Source organism: Pleurodeles waltl, chromosome 6 (assembly GCF_031143425.1).
Source record: "Pleurodeles waltl isolate 20211129_DDA chromosome 6, aPleWal1.hap1.20221129, whole genome shotgun sequence".
NCBI lineage: Eukaryota > Metazoa > Chordata > Amphibia > Caudata > Salamandridae > Pleurodeles > Pleurodeles waltl.
Window position 1 is genome coordinate 87,255,365 of NC_090445.1, and position 16,358 is coordinate 87,271,722.

Genomic DNA, 16,358 nt, shown 5'->3' on the forward strand with positions numbered 1-16,358 from the left:
CTAGGAGCTTCTCCTTTGGATGGAAGATGTCCCACGGTGTGCTGGAGGTTGCAGAAGTGTTTCCAGGCAGAAATACTGCAAACAAGCCTTGCTAGCTGCAAGAGTCGCGGTTGAGGATTTTAGGTGCTGCTGGGGACCAGGATGTCACCCCTTGGAGAAGGAGACAGAGGGGGCGCTCAGCAACTCAGAGAGCCCCCACAGAAGTAGGCAGCACCCGCAGAAGTACCGGAACAGTCACTTAGAAGATCTGAGGACAGCGGTTGACTCAGAGTCACAAAGGAGGGTCCCACGACGTTGGAGTCCAACTCAACGAGTTGGGTAATGCAGGACGGAGTGCTGGGCACCCAGGCTAGGCTGTGCACAAAGGAAGTCCTGGAAAAGTGCACAGAAGCCGAAGCAGCTGCAAATCACGCAGTACACAGGTTTGCTGTCTGGTGTGGGGAGGCAAGGACTTACCTCCACCAAATTTGGACAGAAGGGCCACTGGACTGTGGGAGACACTTGGACCCAGCTCCTGTGTTCCAGGGACCACGCTTGTCAGGATGAGAGGGGACCCAGAGGACGGGTCATGCAGAAGTTTGGTGCCTGCGTTGGCAAGGGGAAGATTCTGTCGACCCACAAGAGATTTCTTCTTGGCTTTCAGTGCAGGGTGAAGGCAGACAGCCCTCAGAGCATGCACCACCAGGAAATAGTCGAGAAAGCCGGCAGGATGAGGCGCTACAATGTTGCTGGTAGTTGTCTTGCTACTTTGTTGCGGTTTTGCAGGCGTCCTGGATCAGTCAGCGGTCGATCCTTGGCAGAAGTCGAAGAGGGAAGTGCAGAGGAACTCTGGTGAGCTCTTGCATTCGTTCTCTGAGGAATAGCCCAGAGGAGAGACCCTAAATAGCCAGAAAAGGAGGTTTGGCTACTAAGAAAGGAGGCTTGGCTACTGAAAGAGGTAAGCACCTATCAGGGGTGGTCTCTGACGTCACCTGCTGGCACTGGCCACTCAGAGCAGTCCATTGTGCCCCAACACTTCTGAATCCAAGATGGCACAGGTCTGGGACACACTGGAGGAGCTCTGGGCACCTCCCCTGGAAGGTACTGGTCAGGGGAGTGGTCACTCCCCTTTCCTTTGTCCAGTTTCACGCCAGAGCAGGGCTGGGGGATCCCTGATCTAGTGTAGACTGACTTATGCAGAGATGGGCACCATCTGTGCCCATCAAAGCATTTCCAGAGGCTGGGGGAGGCTACTCCTCCCCAGCCCTTCACACCTATTTCCAAAGGGAGAGGGTGTAACACCCTCTCTCAGAGGAAATCCTTTGTTCTGCCTTCCTGGGACTGGGCTTCCCAGACCCCAGGGAGGCAGAAACCTGTCTGAGGGGTTGGCAGTAACTGCAGTGGAAACCCCGGAAAGGCAGTTTGGCAATACCGGGGTTCTGTGCTAGAGACCCGGGGGATCATGGAATTGTCCCCCAATACCAAAATGGTATTGGGCTGACAATTCCATGATCCTAGACATGTTACATGACCATGTTCGTAGTTACCATTGTGACGCTACACATAGGTAGTGACCTATGTGTAGTGCACGCGTGCACTCACAAACTTCAGGGAATTTGCCCTGAACAATGTGGGAGCACCTTGGCTAGTGCCAGGGTGCCCACACACTAAGTAACTTGGCACCTAACCTTCACCAAGTGAGGATTAGACATATAGGTGACTTATAAGTTACCTATGTGCGGTGAAAAATGGCTGTGAAATAACGTGGACGTTATTTCACTCAGGCTGCAGTGGCAGTCCTGTGTAAGAATTGTCTGAGCTCCCTATGGGTGGCAAAAGAAATGCTGCAGCCCATAGGGATCTCTTGGAACCCCAATACCCTCTGTACCTAGGTACCATATACAAGGGAATTATATGGGTGTTCCAGTGTGCCAATGAGAATTGGTAAAATTAGTCACTAGCCTGCAGTGACAATTTTAGAAAACAGAGAGAGCATAAACACTGAGGTTCTGGTTAGCAGAGCCTCAGTGATACAGTTAGGCACCACACAGGGAACACATACAGGGCATACATTATGAGCACCGGGGTCCTGCCTAGCAGGATCCCAGTGACACATGGGCAAAAACAAGCATACATACAGTGAAAATGGGGGAAACATGCCAGGCAAGATGGTTCTTTCCTACAGTCACACCATGTGATATGAGGTACTTGAACTGTACATGGGGTGGACCTCGAGGGTACAGGGTCTAGAGTTTGATCTGGGCTTTCAAGTGGAACAGGTTCTTCGGGAGCTGCAGGGACTGATCATCGGCTAGACAGATGTTTGAAATGTGATTAGTCCCTTGTGATGGATTTGCCGTGTCCCTTGTGCTTCACAACTTTTAAAGGTTCAACATCAATTGGAGGATCTGTCTTTTGTTTACATTTTTTCTTGACGAGAGCCCAGTCGCCCTTGTCAAACACAATCTCTTAAATTCGGCGACGTTGATCAACATATGTCTTCATCTGCTGTTTCTGAGCAATATTAGTAGCACAAACCTCGTCATCATTCAGGGTTCGGTCAGGGGGTCCACTGCGGTAATTTGGTTCTTATACCCAGGGACACTGGAATTATGCAATTTTGTGGCTGAAGTGATTTTTGCATAAATACAGATATGCTGCATTTGCCACATAATCTATCATCTGCAGATTTTAACAAAAACATTGTTTTGAGCTCAAACGGTTCAAAAGTTAATAAAAATGCAACAACACATGTTGCTGAGTAGTAGAAAGCCCCTTGCAAAGATGGATTAGTCACCTTTCTGGACTTTTTTTGCTATATTTGGGTTTTAAACTGGTACTAAGGAGGTGTAACCAATGCCAGAGAGTGTTACCAAGTTAAAAAATGCAGAAATAATGAAGTAAAACTATTACATGTGCTGCATTATGCTGAATAATTTCCCTTTTCTTGCTGCATAATTTTCTCAATCCTGCCACATAATTTGGCCCTCTCCTGCTGCATAATTCCAGAGACCATGCTTATAGCTCTCGGGAATATGAGGGTGGCAGGACTCTCACCAGTAGCAGAGTGAGCGGTCGACCGATAGGCACAGAGGGCTTGACATAATGCCTGACTCAGCTCATTTCCCTCCATCGATGCACCTTGGATAACTCGTTTCGGGTTCCCATGAACCGTTCCACTACATCGTTGGCCTGAAGCCTCTAGGGGGTATTTTTCAGATTCTTGACATTGAGCTTAGTCAGAAACTCCTTGCTGTTGAATGGCGGTCCACTGTCAGACTTGAGAGTGTTAGGTATGCCCCACATTGCAAATATGTTGTCCAGGTGCTCCATGACTTTGTTGTGAGTTGTTGATAACATGTCCTCCATCAGAGGAAAACAAGAATGCATGTCAGTGATCTCCAAAAGATGGTATCCATTTGATAGGGGCCCAAAGAAGTCTGTCTACTCTTTCCCACGCATGCGTAGGAAGATCGGACATGGTTAGTGGATGCTGGGTTATCAATACAGCAACACATGAAGATGCTCCCATGCCCATACTATAGCTAGAATCTCTTTTTTTCCGGCTGGGAATAGGCAAGATTTGACTGGTGTACGCTGCAATCCGCTTCTGAGCATTTGAATGTCAATTATGCTGAACAAGGATTGCTCCCAGCCCCCATGGGCTGTCAGCAACAGTGATCTCAGAGTGCAGTTTCAGATCAAAGCAAGCCCTCTCAGTCCCATTTTCAATTGCATTTTGAAGCTGTATTCTTTTGAAGCTGCAGTCCTATTCAGAGGACCATTGGAACTGGACATTTCATTTTGTCATATCTCACAATGGGTCACTGGCTATGGCAAAGTCACAAATGTACCTTGATTAAAGAAGGATGGGACCATGGTGATATCTTGTGGGTGATTGGTGGCTGAGAGTGCTCGGACTTTATCAAGATCCGGAGTCATCCCCCCACCAGAAAATATGTACCCAAAGTTTTGTTTTGTGAAATTCACACTTTTCTGAATTTAATGTGAGACCTGCATCTGTAAGTAACTGGCACACCTGTTTGAGAGCCTTATCTTGTTCCTTCCGTGTTGTTCCAAACACCAGTATGTCATCACTGTTTCTGAAGGCATGTGTTACAGGTTGAATAATTCTACTTATAACATCCTGGAATATTTCTGCAGCAGATGACACCCCAAAGCTCAATCTTTTGTATCTGAATAAGCCAATGTGAGTCGAAAAAGTGGTAGTGCAGTTTTCTTCCAGTTCGAATTGATGATATCCTTTGTTCAGGTCAAGACGGGAGGCAACTTTGGCTCCATTCAGCTGCATGATCATATCCATAATGTGTGCACCAGGATGTCTCTCTCGCTTGGCAATGCGGAGTCCACAGTTCAGGCAGCGGTGGCGATGCATCTGTATCGAGAGTCAATGCACCGGTTCCGATCAGCACAAGATCGTCTATGCATGTAGTTTCTTGGGTTGCAGGACAGATACTCACTTCCAAGGGCCCAGGACTTGATTGGCACCATTTGGCAGAGCAGGACTCACAGCATAGTCCAGGTGTTGCTTGCAGGTTGCAGGCAGTCCTTGATGTCCCTGAGGCTGCAGGAGAATAGGGGGCAAGACAACAAGCCCTTGGAGTCACTGGGTTCAGATGAGAGGTGTACATTTGTTTCTTCAGCAGAGCAGAGATCAGCAGGCAGCAGAGTAACTCATCAAAGCAGAGAGCAGTCCTTCTTGGAAAGTAGTACAGCAGAGTGGCACTCCTTGTAGCACAGCAGTCTTTACTCCTGGCAGAGTTCTTCATAAACACTATTTTCTTGCAAACTCTCAGGGAGAGAAGTCTTGTTTCTTTGGGGCACGTATTCTTTACTCATTGCCAGTTGTTGCGTCCTCCCCAGCCCAGCAGCACACATTGCTTGTAGTTATCGTCTTTATTCATCAGGGTACAACGTTCAACTGACCTCTCATTATCTCATAACCATTAGTGACCACACCTTAACACCCCTCCGAATGATTGCGTAATCCCTTCATTGAGTCCGCCCCAGGCCGTGGGTTCCTAATGCTGACAATCCGAAGACACTGCATATGTTGCACCTTTTCTGTGCTTTGCCAGCACTCTGCTGTTTTGTACATGGAACTAAGAGCTGGTCAGGAGCAAGCTTGAATTCATACGGGGTGCTAATTTGAGTTCTGTCCAGGGCGCTGTTGGTCCAAAGGGTGCCCTGAGTGGAGAGAAACGGCAAAAGGGGTGCCAGGCCAGAGAAAGAGAAAGGCAGAGAACATGCAAGAGACTGGCAGATCAAAGTAGGTGGGAACAGAGAGAAAAAAGTGATAAAATACCATCCAAGCCAACCTGAAATGAGTAAAAGCAACCCCTGACACGTGTTTCGCTCTCATTAGAGCTCATCAGAGAGGTTTAGCTTGTGTCTGGACAAAGCTAAACCTCTCTGATGAGCTCTAATGAGAGCGAAACACGTGTCAGGGGTTGCTTTTACTCATTTCAGGTTGGCTTGGATGGTATTTTATCAGTCCAAAGCTGTAATACTGTGCCTGGAGTGGTAAATGGCTTTTGTCATTTTACAGCTCGGCAAGGTTGATACTGTGTCAAACCTACGCTTAAAGACTTTGCTGTATAAATGGCAAAAGACTTTGTCACTATCTAGCTCGGCGTGGATAGCACTTTGCTGATCCAATGCTTAAATACTTTGCTAGATAAACAGACATTTGAGGTGAGCAAATCTAGAGTGTCGCTGGTGTTGCAGGGTGCTCCTTACTAGAGCTGCTCTCCACCTAAACTTGGGAACTACCCAGAGTTCTCTATTCTCTTTTTTGCATAATTTATGCGTCACTCTAACCCTGAAAGGGATTTGTTTTCATATATATATATATATATATATATATATATATATATATATATATATATATATATATATATATATATATATATATATATATATTGTTCTTTTTTCTTTCCAAGGGCACATACATGTGGATGCAAGAATAGCAAAGCTCCAATTAGCTATATACACTTGCCTTCTCGCTGTCTTGATCCTTAATATTTTGCTCACAATATTCTGGCAGTAAGATATTTATATTTTGGAGATGATATTTTGTGCTACAACTGCGTTGCCTGCGTTAGGATAACAGAAGAAGACCTACTCGAGGCTTTCTCTCCAATCTAGATGCTACCTGTTTTAAAATGTAAATAAAAACGCCCAAGTTCAGACGCCGCATTATATCATATATAAAACTGTATTTTGCCCAATATAGCAGAATGGCAAACTGGTGTCAGCCTTTATGCTTTCACACAGTGGTTAAGGCGGGATTAGGCACCACTAGGGCGCATTAAACCTTTTAACTGTACCTTCAGGTCTTTAATAGCATATCAGGCTCCTTTCAGCCCATTTCTGACAAAGTGCAGAAATAAAATTCAGCAGTACACTTCTGTAATTCAACTACAGTATAATTAAAGAAAAACCCGATTGAGCATATTTAATGGCATACCATGTTGGGAAAAGTTGAGCAGACCTCCTTAATGTAACCCCAGAATACCGATCTCCAGCTAAGTGGTCTCAGTAGAAAGCCTAGTTCTCAAAGGCAAAAGCACTTTGCCCCCATCACTTCCAAGGGATGTCAGAGGCTGTTTTCTTTGACCTCCATAGCCTTGGACAAAGATAGATGGGATCTTGGATGCATGTACAGTCAAGAGGTCTTTATGATTTGCTTCCCTAAGAAGTTGTGTAAGTGAAGAACACCTAGACCTATAGACCTACAGCTGTGGTCTTGGCTACCTGCCTCAAGGTGCGAGAACGCGAAAACAACTTTGTACATATCAACATCCCCGAGTAGGAGTATTCATTTATGTGGTTCGAAACCCAGCTTGGATTTTTCATAAGCTTTCACTTATCAAAGATCATGAAATTTGTTTTCCATAAAATGAAACACCATTTACCTCAAAATACTTATTCACAGTAGACAAGTCCTTGCCACCATATTCTTCTCTGGTCGTGCTAAACTTTATCATCAGCGTGCAAGAGCACAGAGAAGTATCTCACGAGGTAAAAGGGCAGAGTAAGCTACAACCTCGCCATATTGTAAGAAACATCTCTTAAATATAATGAATAAAGCAAAAACGCTATTATGCACACATGCTTTAGCCCACTAGGGACAGGTATTTTAGTAGCATATTCATTTTAAGATTTTATCATAAACCTGGAACAGGTCTTACTATGTTACTGTATTAGTGGTCTTGCCATATTAAATTAAATTCCTCTGCTTTTAATTTAGCCCAGAGTTTAGGGTGATTAACACAATCAGCATTGCTGAAGTAGTCAATATAAGCAGCACACACACTAATTTCTCTTGTTCACTTATATCACAATAATAAATGTTGCCACCAGGATTTTATATATAGTTGATTCACTAGGTCAGTGGTTCCCAACCTTTTGACTTCTGTGGACCCATACTTTATCAATACTGGAACCCGGGGACCCCCACTGAATCATTATTGGAATCCGGGGACCCCCCACTGAAAGCTGGGGACCTAATCTGTTTATATTATTTAATTCTCTAAGCAGTGGTGGACCCACTGAGAAGGCTCCGTGGACCCCGGGGGGTCCCCAGACCACAGGCTGAGAACCACTGCACTAGGTATAAACACACACTGATGTCCTGGCGTCAGGTTTGCTTCATTGGCCCAGTCTTGGAGGTGCATCAATAGCACTTCAGCAAAAAATCTTTTCAGCGTAATCTAGTGAATTAGTGATAATCCTCTAGGTCACTCCTGGAAACTTTTTTTGTAAACTGGGAGTATAAATCTCACCAACGAGGATACAGGGAGTTAAGGAGGAAAACAAATTGAACAGTGTTGTTATGATCTTGGCCCATGCAAGACAGCACAAGCTAGTTACTGTTTCGCGTCCCTGAAGATAGGAGACTCCTCCTTGCCTCCCTCCTGAATAGCTATCTCGCTATTTATTGGATCCAGTGTAACGTCATGCTGATTATTAATTTATTAAAACAGGAAGCCATTATGTTTTCTCCTACTGGAATGGACCTTTTTGGAATGTCCTTTGTAGTCCTCGTAACCACACTGATCCAAACACCCCTCATATTCCCGTTCCTTAAAACTTTGGTGGTGCGTCCACAATGATGCACTACCTCTAAGTCACTTTACTTTTTCACTGCCCTCTGTTGGTTTCGAGACCCAGGCATGGGAAAGTTGCATTGGACCATTCATATCTACCCTTGTAGACTGTAGAGGCCGCAGGCCTGGATGTCCGTTCTACATCATTGTCTATCAAATGATGTTGCTACCTTCAATCATCCCTGTTCTCCATTGGAAGGTTGGTAGCGGACTCTAGTAGTCAAGTAGTGAGCCCCAGAGAATCATGGATGTTCAGTTTCACTATGTGGTGCTTGAACCACAAATAGCACCCCATGACTGTGGAATAGTTCAGCGGGAGATTACACATTGCTAGATCAACTAGAAGAGACAATGGTTGCTTTAAGGACTTCACAAAACCTTAAAACCCAAGACTATATTGATAACCCTCACAAGTTGCAAATATGTAATCAAATGTGCATCAAATGTTCCCCTCTACACATTTCAGTTCTCGGGCTATCCCCCAAAATTGTACCATTAAAAGCCGTCACATTTATAAAGTAGAGGCCCAGAGAGGGAGTGAACAGTCTCCTAGTCCACCGAATAGTTGGACACAGACAGAAGATCAAGACCCTATATTTCATCCAGCTGTGCGAACTGAGTGCCCTCGGACACTTTTGGGATATCCAGGCATTACAACCCCAAACATATAGGTAGCTTGGTTTGATGTACAAGGTACATGGTGTTTTCAAAGAGTACCAGATAAGATGGCTTTGGAGGTAAAGACGCATTGATTAACCTAATGCCAGCATGAGCAGGAGATGAGTGAGACTGAAAGAAGTAGAGTAAAAGAGGTGACAAAACAGAGACATAAGCATACAGAAAAAATAAACTAAAGGATGAGTGGAAGAATTGAAGGGAGCTGACCCCTGACAGGGCCAGGCCAAGTTGACTGAATGCTAGTACATGATCTCTCGAGGAAGTGAGCCACACGAGGCATGTGGACATGTTTTTCAAACTCATTTTTATCAGTTTTACGAGGAATTTGCATAACATTGCATTGTTTGCCACATAACACAGAATACATTGCTGTATTCATACTGTTGTGAAACAACGTATTACAAATATGCGTTTTATTAGCTGTTCAGCATCTCACATTGATGCTATCCATTTCATGTATTTATTCTATATTGATTTTGATTATTATTATCACTATAGGGAACATGCAAGTGATCATATCATTGCGTGATGTAATCCCATCTTACATTTATGCATTTAGTTATACATTTTATAAAAAACAAGTAAAACCTATAACTAAACTATGCAGGGGAGGCTACTTTTTACCGTTCATCACATAAACGCCATGGGTGTCAGTGGAGGGGCGGCAAATCCAGTTTATCAGACGGGGCTGCCAATCATCTGTATGCTTATTGTAGAATTTTACTTGTGTCTTAGGTACTGCTTTTTATCTATGTTGTTGCGACTACTGTGTTTTTTAAATATTTAGATCTTTCAAGTCTTATGGATTTTTTCTTTATTTCCAGTGTTAGCAAGTAGTGCTTGGATCAGTTTTCCCATTGTGGTGATGATGATGATATATGATATCTTCTAAGCTCTCTGTTTTTTTCTCCATATGTTGTGGTTTATTCTGTGGCTAAGGACACATTTGACTGCTCAGCTTATATTTCTGTTTCAGCTAGTTTTTCCTGCGGCTCCTGTGGGTACGCCCAATAACTATGACTGGCCACTTCAAAGATCCAGCACCTGTAGTTTAGTACTGAAAGGGGACATTATTGTTGGGGCCTCTTTCTGTCTAACACCTTAAGTAACTGAGTGGATGCCTAGACCTCCACATGGTCTTCCTCCGTGACTATGCCCAGTCCACAGGTCTTCCCCTCCACCCCGACTAGCCTATAAAGCCTGATCAACATGATTGTTGGACCAACACTGTGTCTAACTAGCACTTCGGCACCCTAAGCAACCTTTTGGATTTGGGTGAGACTTTTGTTCCTACTTGTTACTAGTTAGGGGGCCCCCTTCACTCCGTCTCATCACGGACACTTTCCAGTCGTAGGATTTTAAGTGGCAACCTAATGCATTCTGGGCGTTGCATTCTTTCAATTTACCTAGGTGCATTTACACAGCGAATGGCTATGTTTTGCAGATTAAAGGTATAATACTGGAGACAGTGTCTGTGATGACCTGGAGTAAGGTGGCCACTCTTGTTTTCGGTGCACAATTCCACTTAGTTGTTCCTTTTTACATACAGGGCTGTGAGAAACCAGGGAAGAAAGCATACATATCATATCCAAGTGAATACATTATATCCATGTGCCTGGCACTTCTGCCCTATAGAACGCAGCTTGTAAGCAGACTGTAGAACACATCTAGACAGCTTTGAAGCTTTGAAGCATGGCTTCCAACCAGGAGAGCCAGCTCAGCCGTTCACCCACCGAATAACACTCCTCATAGGGCTACATGTTATTTGTTCTTGTCCCACCAAGTACAAACATACTATAGCTTGGTGTTGTAATTTGTCCCCGGTCAGTGGTAGGATCTTCAGTTTTTTGACTATCCCTAATTTTACTGCTCTCTTTTTCTGGCTTGTAATTAAAGCCATATTTCTTTTATAAGTAGTAACCCCAGCTGTAATAGGACTTTTGCCATGCTGTGTCAGAGTTTGTAATCCTCTACCGCCTACTCAAGCAGTCTTGACTGCTCAGCTTCACAAGCCTTGGAGCGTCAAGGGAGGAGAGCGCGAAACTTAGTTTCCCAGTTTTAGGACAATAGCTTCGGAGGCATTGCGGCACCAGTGGCCAATCACAACTACTGAAACTGCCCTGTAACTCTTGGCATCCGCCGAACAAAGTAAACGGGCCTCACAGGCTGTGTGCAGAGTGTGCGTGAAAGATGTGCTAAACCCAAGAAACACGCTGACATGCATATGAGAAACAGGCAGAGAGAGAGAGAGAGGAGGAGACAGTCTAAAGAGACAAAGAAACAGTAACAGAGACAAGGACACATGTATTAGAAAAAACAGACTGGGCGATGAAGGTGGTGAGCTTGAGGAAGAGACAGACATGCAACAATAAAGAGTTGAAGAGAGCAGTCTAAGAGAAAGAGACAAACATGAGGAGACATACGGGTAGCAGGCATACGTGACATCACAAGCATTGGTAAAGCCAATAGGTTTGGGTTTAATGTGTTAACGTAGGCCGAGTTAGCAAACTAGAGAGAGGCACATGGTAGGGAGCCAGTAGGGGGGGACAGAGAGGACCATAATTGTAATGTAGTCCCTCATTCAATTTAACGCAAGCACTTAAGTGGAGGTGGAAGGATACACCCAAATAGTCAGTAGCGTTAGGTGAGAGTTGAATACTCCACTGAGCTGAGCCAGGAGATGATTGAAGTCTCAAGCCAATGTATGGCAGATGATGGTTGAAGAAAGCCCAAAGCACATTCAGTGTGAGCAGTAGGTATGTCCCACAGCTGCACTGTCAAAAGCCAGGCCTAAAACTACAAGAAGAATAGGAGAGAAAAAGACCAAGTGCAAGAGGTGTTGAATCCACAAAGAAGGGCCTGGTTTAGAGTTCGGCAGATGGGATACTCTGACACAAAATTTACAGGTATCCCGTCTGCTGTATTTCGATGTCCATAGGATATAATGGAATCATAAGGTGGACGGGATATCCGTCATGTTTGTGACAGAGTAACAAATAATTTGTAGTGAGCTTCATCAATCACAAACAAAAGTGCAGGATAGTCTACACAAGTTCTAACCCTCACCAATACGGGAAAAGTCTGAAGGAACAAAGTTCCACACATTTAGTGGACTGACAGATTGGCAGACATCTTGGTGCTGCAGGTTCCTACATCTTTTATACCATTTGTAGGCAGCTTTGACTCATTTCTGAGCAAAGTAAGATGATGGCTGAGGATCATCCTCCCATTGATGACTTCCCTTTGTTATTTCAGTAAAATTCCATCCAATATCTCTGCATCCACCATATCACGCTCGTTATGGACTGCTGGGATTGGTGCAGGAAGGTTTAGACTTCAGTATCCATGGAGACGGATTAATATAGCCACAGCAAGTGGTGGGTGGCATTTCCACCACATCCGCTGTGTATTAATTAGTGTTATATTCTTTCTCTCTCTACTGTGACAGCGTGCTTTACTTCCACAACAAGCCTACAGTGGTTCAGACAAAAGACGCACACACATATATCCTACTTGGACATAGCACCCTTTGGGGTCAGACACCTCTCTCTTTTTCCCTATCTTTTTTCTCTCTGTCTCTCTCACACACACACACACTAATACATTTCTATAAATATACATAAGTAGAGATCGATGATACATAATAGGTAAATGTGTATAAGGTAAACTATTGCCATTGAGGATTTCTGGTACCATCTTAAATTATGAGTTCGAAGGGCAAGTTATTTGTAAATGTCATTAGAACCCCGAGATGGCAATATTGGAGCCTATTCCACGGGCACCGGTTATGTATTTTTTATACTACAAGTTTGTATTGGGGTAGTTTGCTTGAAAAAACTGTTTTCTTCAAAGTTCAGCCAACAACGATCACTGGAGTCAAAATATGTTGGTTTTGTTTACTTTTTTAAATACATTTGTATAAAACAGTGAACAATTGTAAGAGATAGTGGTTTTAAGCGATTCTGTGGCAGCATCATTCACCACATAGTTATGGATTCACCATATTTGCAAACTTTTCATATTTCTCCAAAAATGTTGTTACTAACTCAAATTGATGAAAATAATACTGGCTGAGAATGTGCACCTTATTTTGTGCTTTTTGCACATAATTTAGATAATCTTGTTGCATACTTTGGTCCTCCGTGCCTCAAAATCCTAGTAGGCCTAACAGTGTTAAAGCTCGCAGAGTGGTTTGGGGGGCTGTGATTATGATGATGAAATCCACATTTCACAGGCCACCATTTTCCGTATTTCACTGTTCGCTGTGATAAATGGATTTTTATATTGGTCACACACACACACACCTGCCACAAGCCGACAAAAACTCGAGGTTCAACCATCATACACAAAGATAATGATGGGTGGTGTTTCATCCTCACTCCAACACCTGGAGATCAGACTTCATATATTTAGATACAGAATATTATGCATCCACATGTAGCTTGGGCAATCTTTGCCATTTCCACAACACCTCTAGACATCACACGCACACACATTCACTCACTCATTTTTCTGGAAGAGTCTGTCTCACTCCTAGAGCAAGCTTTAGGCATCACTTCTCGATCCTGTCTCATTTAGTTTCACAACATCTCTAAGGAACCAACCTCAAATTGCAGGGACGCCTTAGAAATGGGAAGGAGGTAAAAAGAACTGGAAAAAGGAGATCATTTAAAAGCTACTTCTTAATAAATTAACCATCTTCATCTGGGATTCTCCATCTCACATGCCGGTGTAGACAGGTGGCCTCATCTTCTTGCTCATTCACAGCTGCTTGCCTGGATCTTGGCAACTCAGCCTTTAATGTTCTTGTCCTTTGTTTTTCTCTCCTACAGTGCGACCCTGGACAAGCCACCAAGTACCTGTACGAGCTGCTCTACAACGACCCCATCAAGATCATGCTGATGCCAGGGTGTAGCAGTGTGTCCACACTGGTGGCAGAGGCAGCTCGGATGTGGCACCTCATTGTGGTGAGTATTTGTCTCCTCTGTCCCTGCTCTTCACTGTTGTCTGTTGTGTCTCCTCCAACAGTGTTTATAATGTTATGGTTTCCTTGTCTGTTCCAGCTTTCATATGGGTCTAGCTCTCCGGCCCTCTCTAATCGGCAGCGCTTCCCTACCTTCTTCCGGACACATCCCTCAGCCACCTTGCACAACCCGACCAGGGTGCAGCTCTTTAAGAAGTGGGGGTGGACCAAGATAGCCACTATTCAGCAGACCACAGAGGTCTTCACCTCGGTAAGATTGGTTTTCCTACTTCCAGACAGTATCCAAGCAACCTCTCTCTGACGCCCATACACCCTATACCACCCATTCAGAAGGTGGCAGACATCGCCATCCAACCACCATAAATAATCCTCAGTCTATATTAATCCACTAGGTACAATGCATCCAAACTCTATCATCTTCCCACTGTGCACTATCCATCAATGATCTACTAACTGTTCACAGTGTGCCTTTCCTTCACAGTTTACCATCCACCCACAATGTGCCATCCTACCACATTCCACCATCCACAGTACACCATCCACTGTCTACCAGACAGCCACTGTGGATGTATGATAGAACGCAGATGAATGGTTTCTACAGTCTACCGTCCAGACACACTATACAATCTACTAGTCTACCATCTATCTGCAGCCACCCATCCATACAGAGCCTATAGTTCATCCACTATTCAACTGCTATCTACTATTTGTCTGCAGTCTACCATCCATCAACAGTCTACCATCTAACCACAGTCTATGATGCATCTGCAGACTACAATCCACCCTCAACCTACCATCCACCCAGAGTTCACCATCCACCTGGAGCCTACCATCCACCCGGAGTCTATGACCCACTAGGAGTCTACCATCCACCCACAGTCTAACGTCCACATGCTTCAAGGCTATGTGGAATTGAACGACCTACTCCAAAACCAGTGGTCTAGATTCTGTACCTGAATCAGCACTGAACCCACTTCAGCTAATATGTGGGATGAACTTCTACTCTCCCTGGAAAATGACACAAAATAAGCTTTTATGCTTCTAGACCTTTTCACTGCCTACAGCGCTGTACATTAAGCAATCTTGCTGTAGAAGTTAAGCTAATGTTCAGGCATATGTAGATCTATGATGCAGTGGGTCCAGTATGTCTCATCATTCACACCCAAATAGAGTCAGATCATTTGAACTTGCAAAACACCTTGTGTCTTTCGGCATTTCTCAAGAGTCATGCCTCATGTGGCTTCTCTTAAACATTTATGTACAACTCCTGGATCTGTTCCTTGAGAAGTACTAGGTGATCTTCCAAGTATATGCTGGCAGCACTCAAATACCCTTTTGATTGGATAACAGGCCAGAAACCTCAACCACTGTCGCTTTGTGCATGTACCACATGTTCCACTAAATGAAAGGAGAACTGTCTGTGCATGACTGGTGCCACTATCAAGATTATAGTAAATAAAGTGACTGATCAACTAGTAAAGCCTTGGAACCCACCATGTACCTTGTCAAAAGTAAGGAACCTCAGGATTTGTTTCCATTTCAACCTTTTTCACCCATCATTTCACTGTGGAGGCTCAAGATGTGAATATGCAGCACTGTCTGCTTTGGGAAATGCTGCCACTGCTCCACACCAACCAGAGTCGGCTGACAAGAGCAGTCGTGCTGGGATATCTCGACTATTGCAACATTGCCTATTCCAGTCTGGAAAAAAAAGGTCATTGGCAGACTACAAAGACTTCCGAACTAGGCAGTCATGCCTAACCTTTGAAAGCTAGATCACATTAGTTTCACACTCTGAGTCCTCCACTGGTGCGTTGTGGATGCCAGGATAAAATTCAAGGTCCTGTGCCCTATCCATAAAACATATGGGAGCAAATGTATCCCTACAGAAACTGGCACTTCACCGTGCCACAGTTGGATCCCTTTACTCAGTGTCTGAGCATCAGGTCAACCAACAGTTGTTTAAGGGGATTACTTCATGAGACAGATCACTGGGCATTGGTGGTCCTAGATACTGGAATGCTGTCAACCTGAATCTGCGATCCAACCTATCTACATGCAGTTCAGAAAAGTTTTGAAAAGACACTACGAAGGTTTGCCTTTAACTCATCATAACATAGAACAGTGGTTGCAAATGAAGAATTTCCAACTGGATAAAGGCCCCCACTGTCATGTTTTCTGCAGGAACTGAGAGGTGACACATAGCACGTCAGAAAACTACTTTATAAATGGATAAATGCCACACTTCTTCTAGGTACCATGAATCCTTAGTCTTATCATCCATTTAGTCCCCTCCTCCACATACAATCCAGCAGTCTTCCATCTGATCACAATCTACCATTCTTCCACGAAGTACCATCCACAGGAGCCTAGCTTCCATAATCTACCGCCTGTTTACAGTCTATCATGCTTTTACAGTGTACCTTCCTCCACTGGGTACCATCTACCCACAGTCTACCATCTGTTCACAGTCTGACATCCTTCCACAAAGTAAATATATCCACAGTGAACCTTCCTCCACCAGGCTACAGTCTACCATCTGTTCACAGTCTACCATCCTTTTACTTAGTACCATCCATCCATAA

The 16,358-nt window shown here is 44.2% G+C and overlaps 1 protein-coding gene across 1 annotated transcript in view; it reads left to right on the forward strand.

Moving 5' to 3' along the window:
- GABBR1 (gamma-aminobutyric acid type B receptor subunit 1) overlaps positions 1-16,358 on the forward strand; it is a 611,722-nt gene that overhangs the window by 470,347 nt on the left and 125,017 nt on the right. Inside the window, exons 7-8 of the mRNA XM_069237404.1 lie at positions 13,622-13,756; positions 13,853-14,023. Of these exons, the coding sequence (XP_069093505.1) occupies positions 13,622-13,756; positions 13,853-14,023 (306 nt within the window). The remainder of the gene's footprint in view (positions 1-13,621; positions 13,757-13,852; positions 14,024-16,358) is intronic.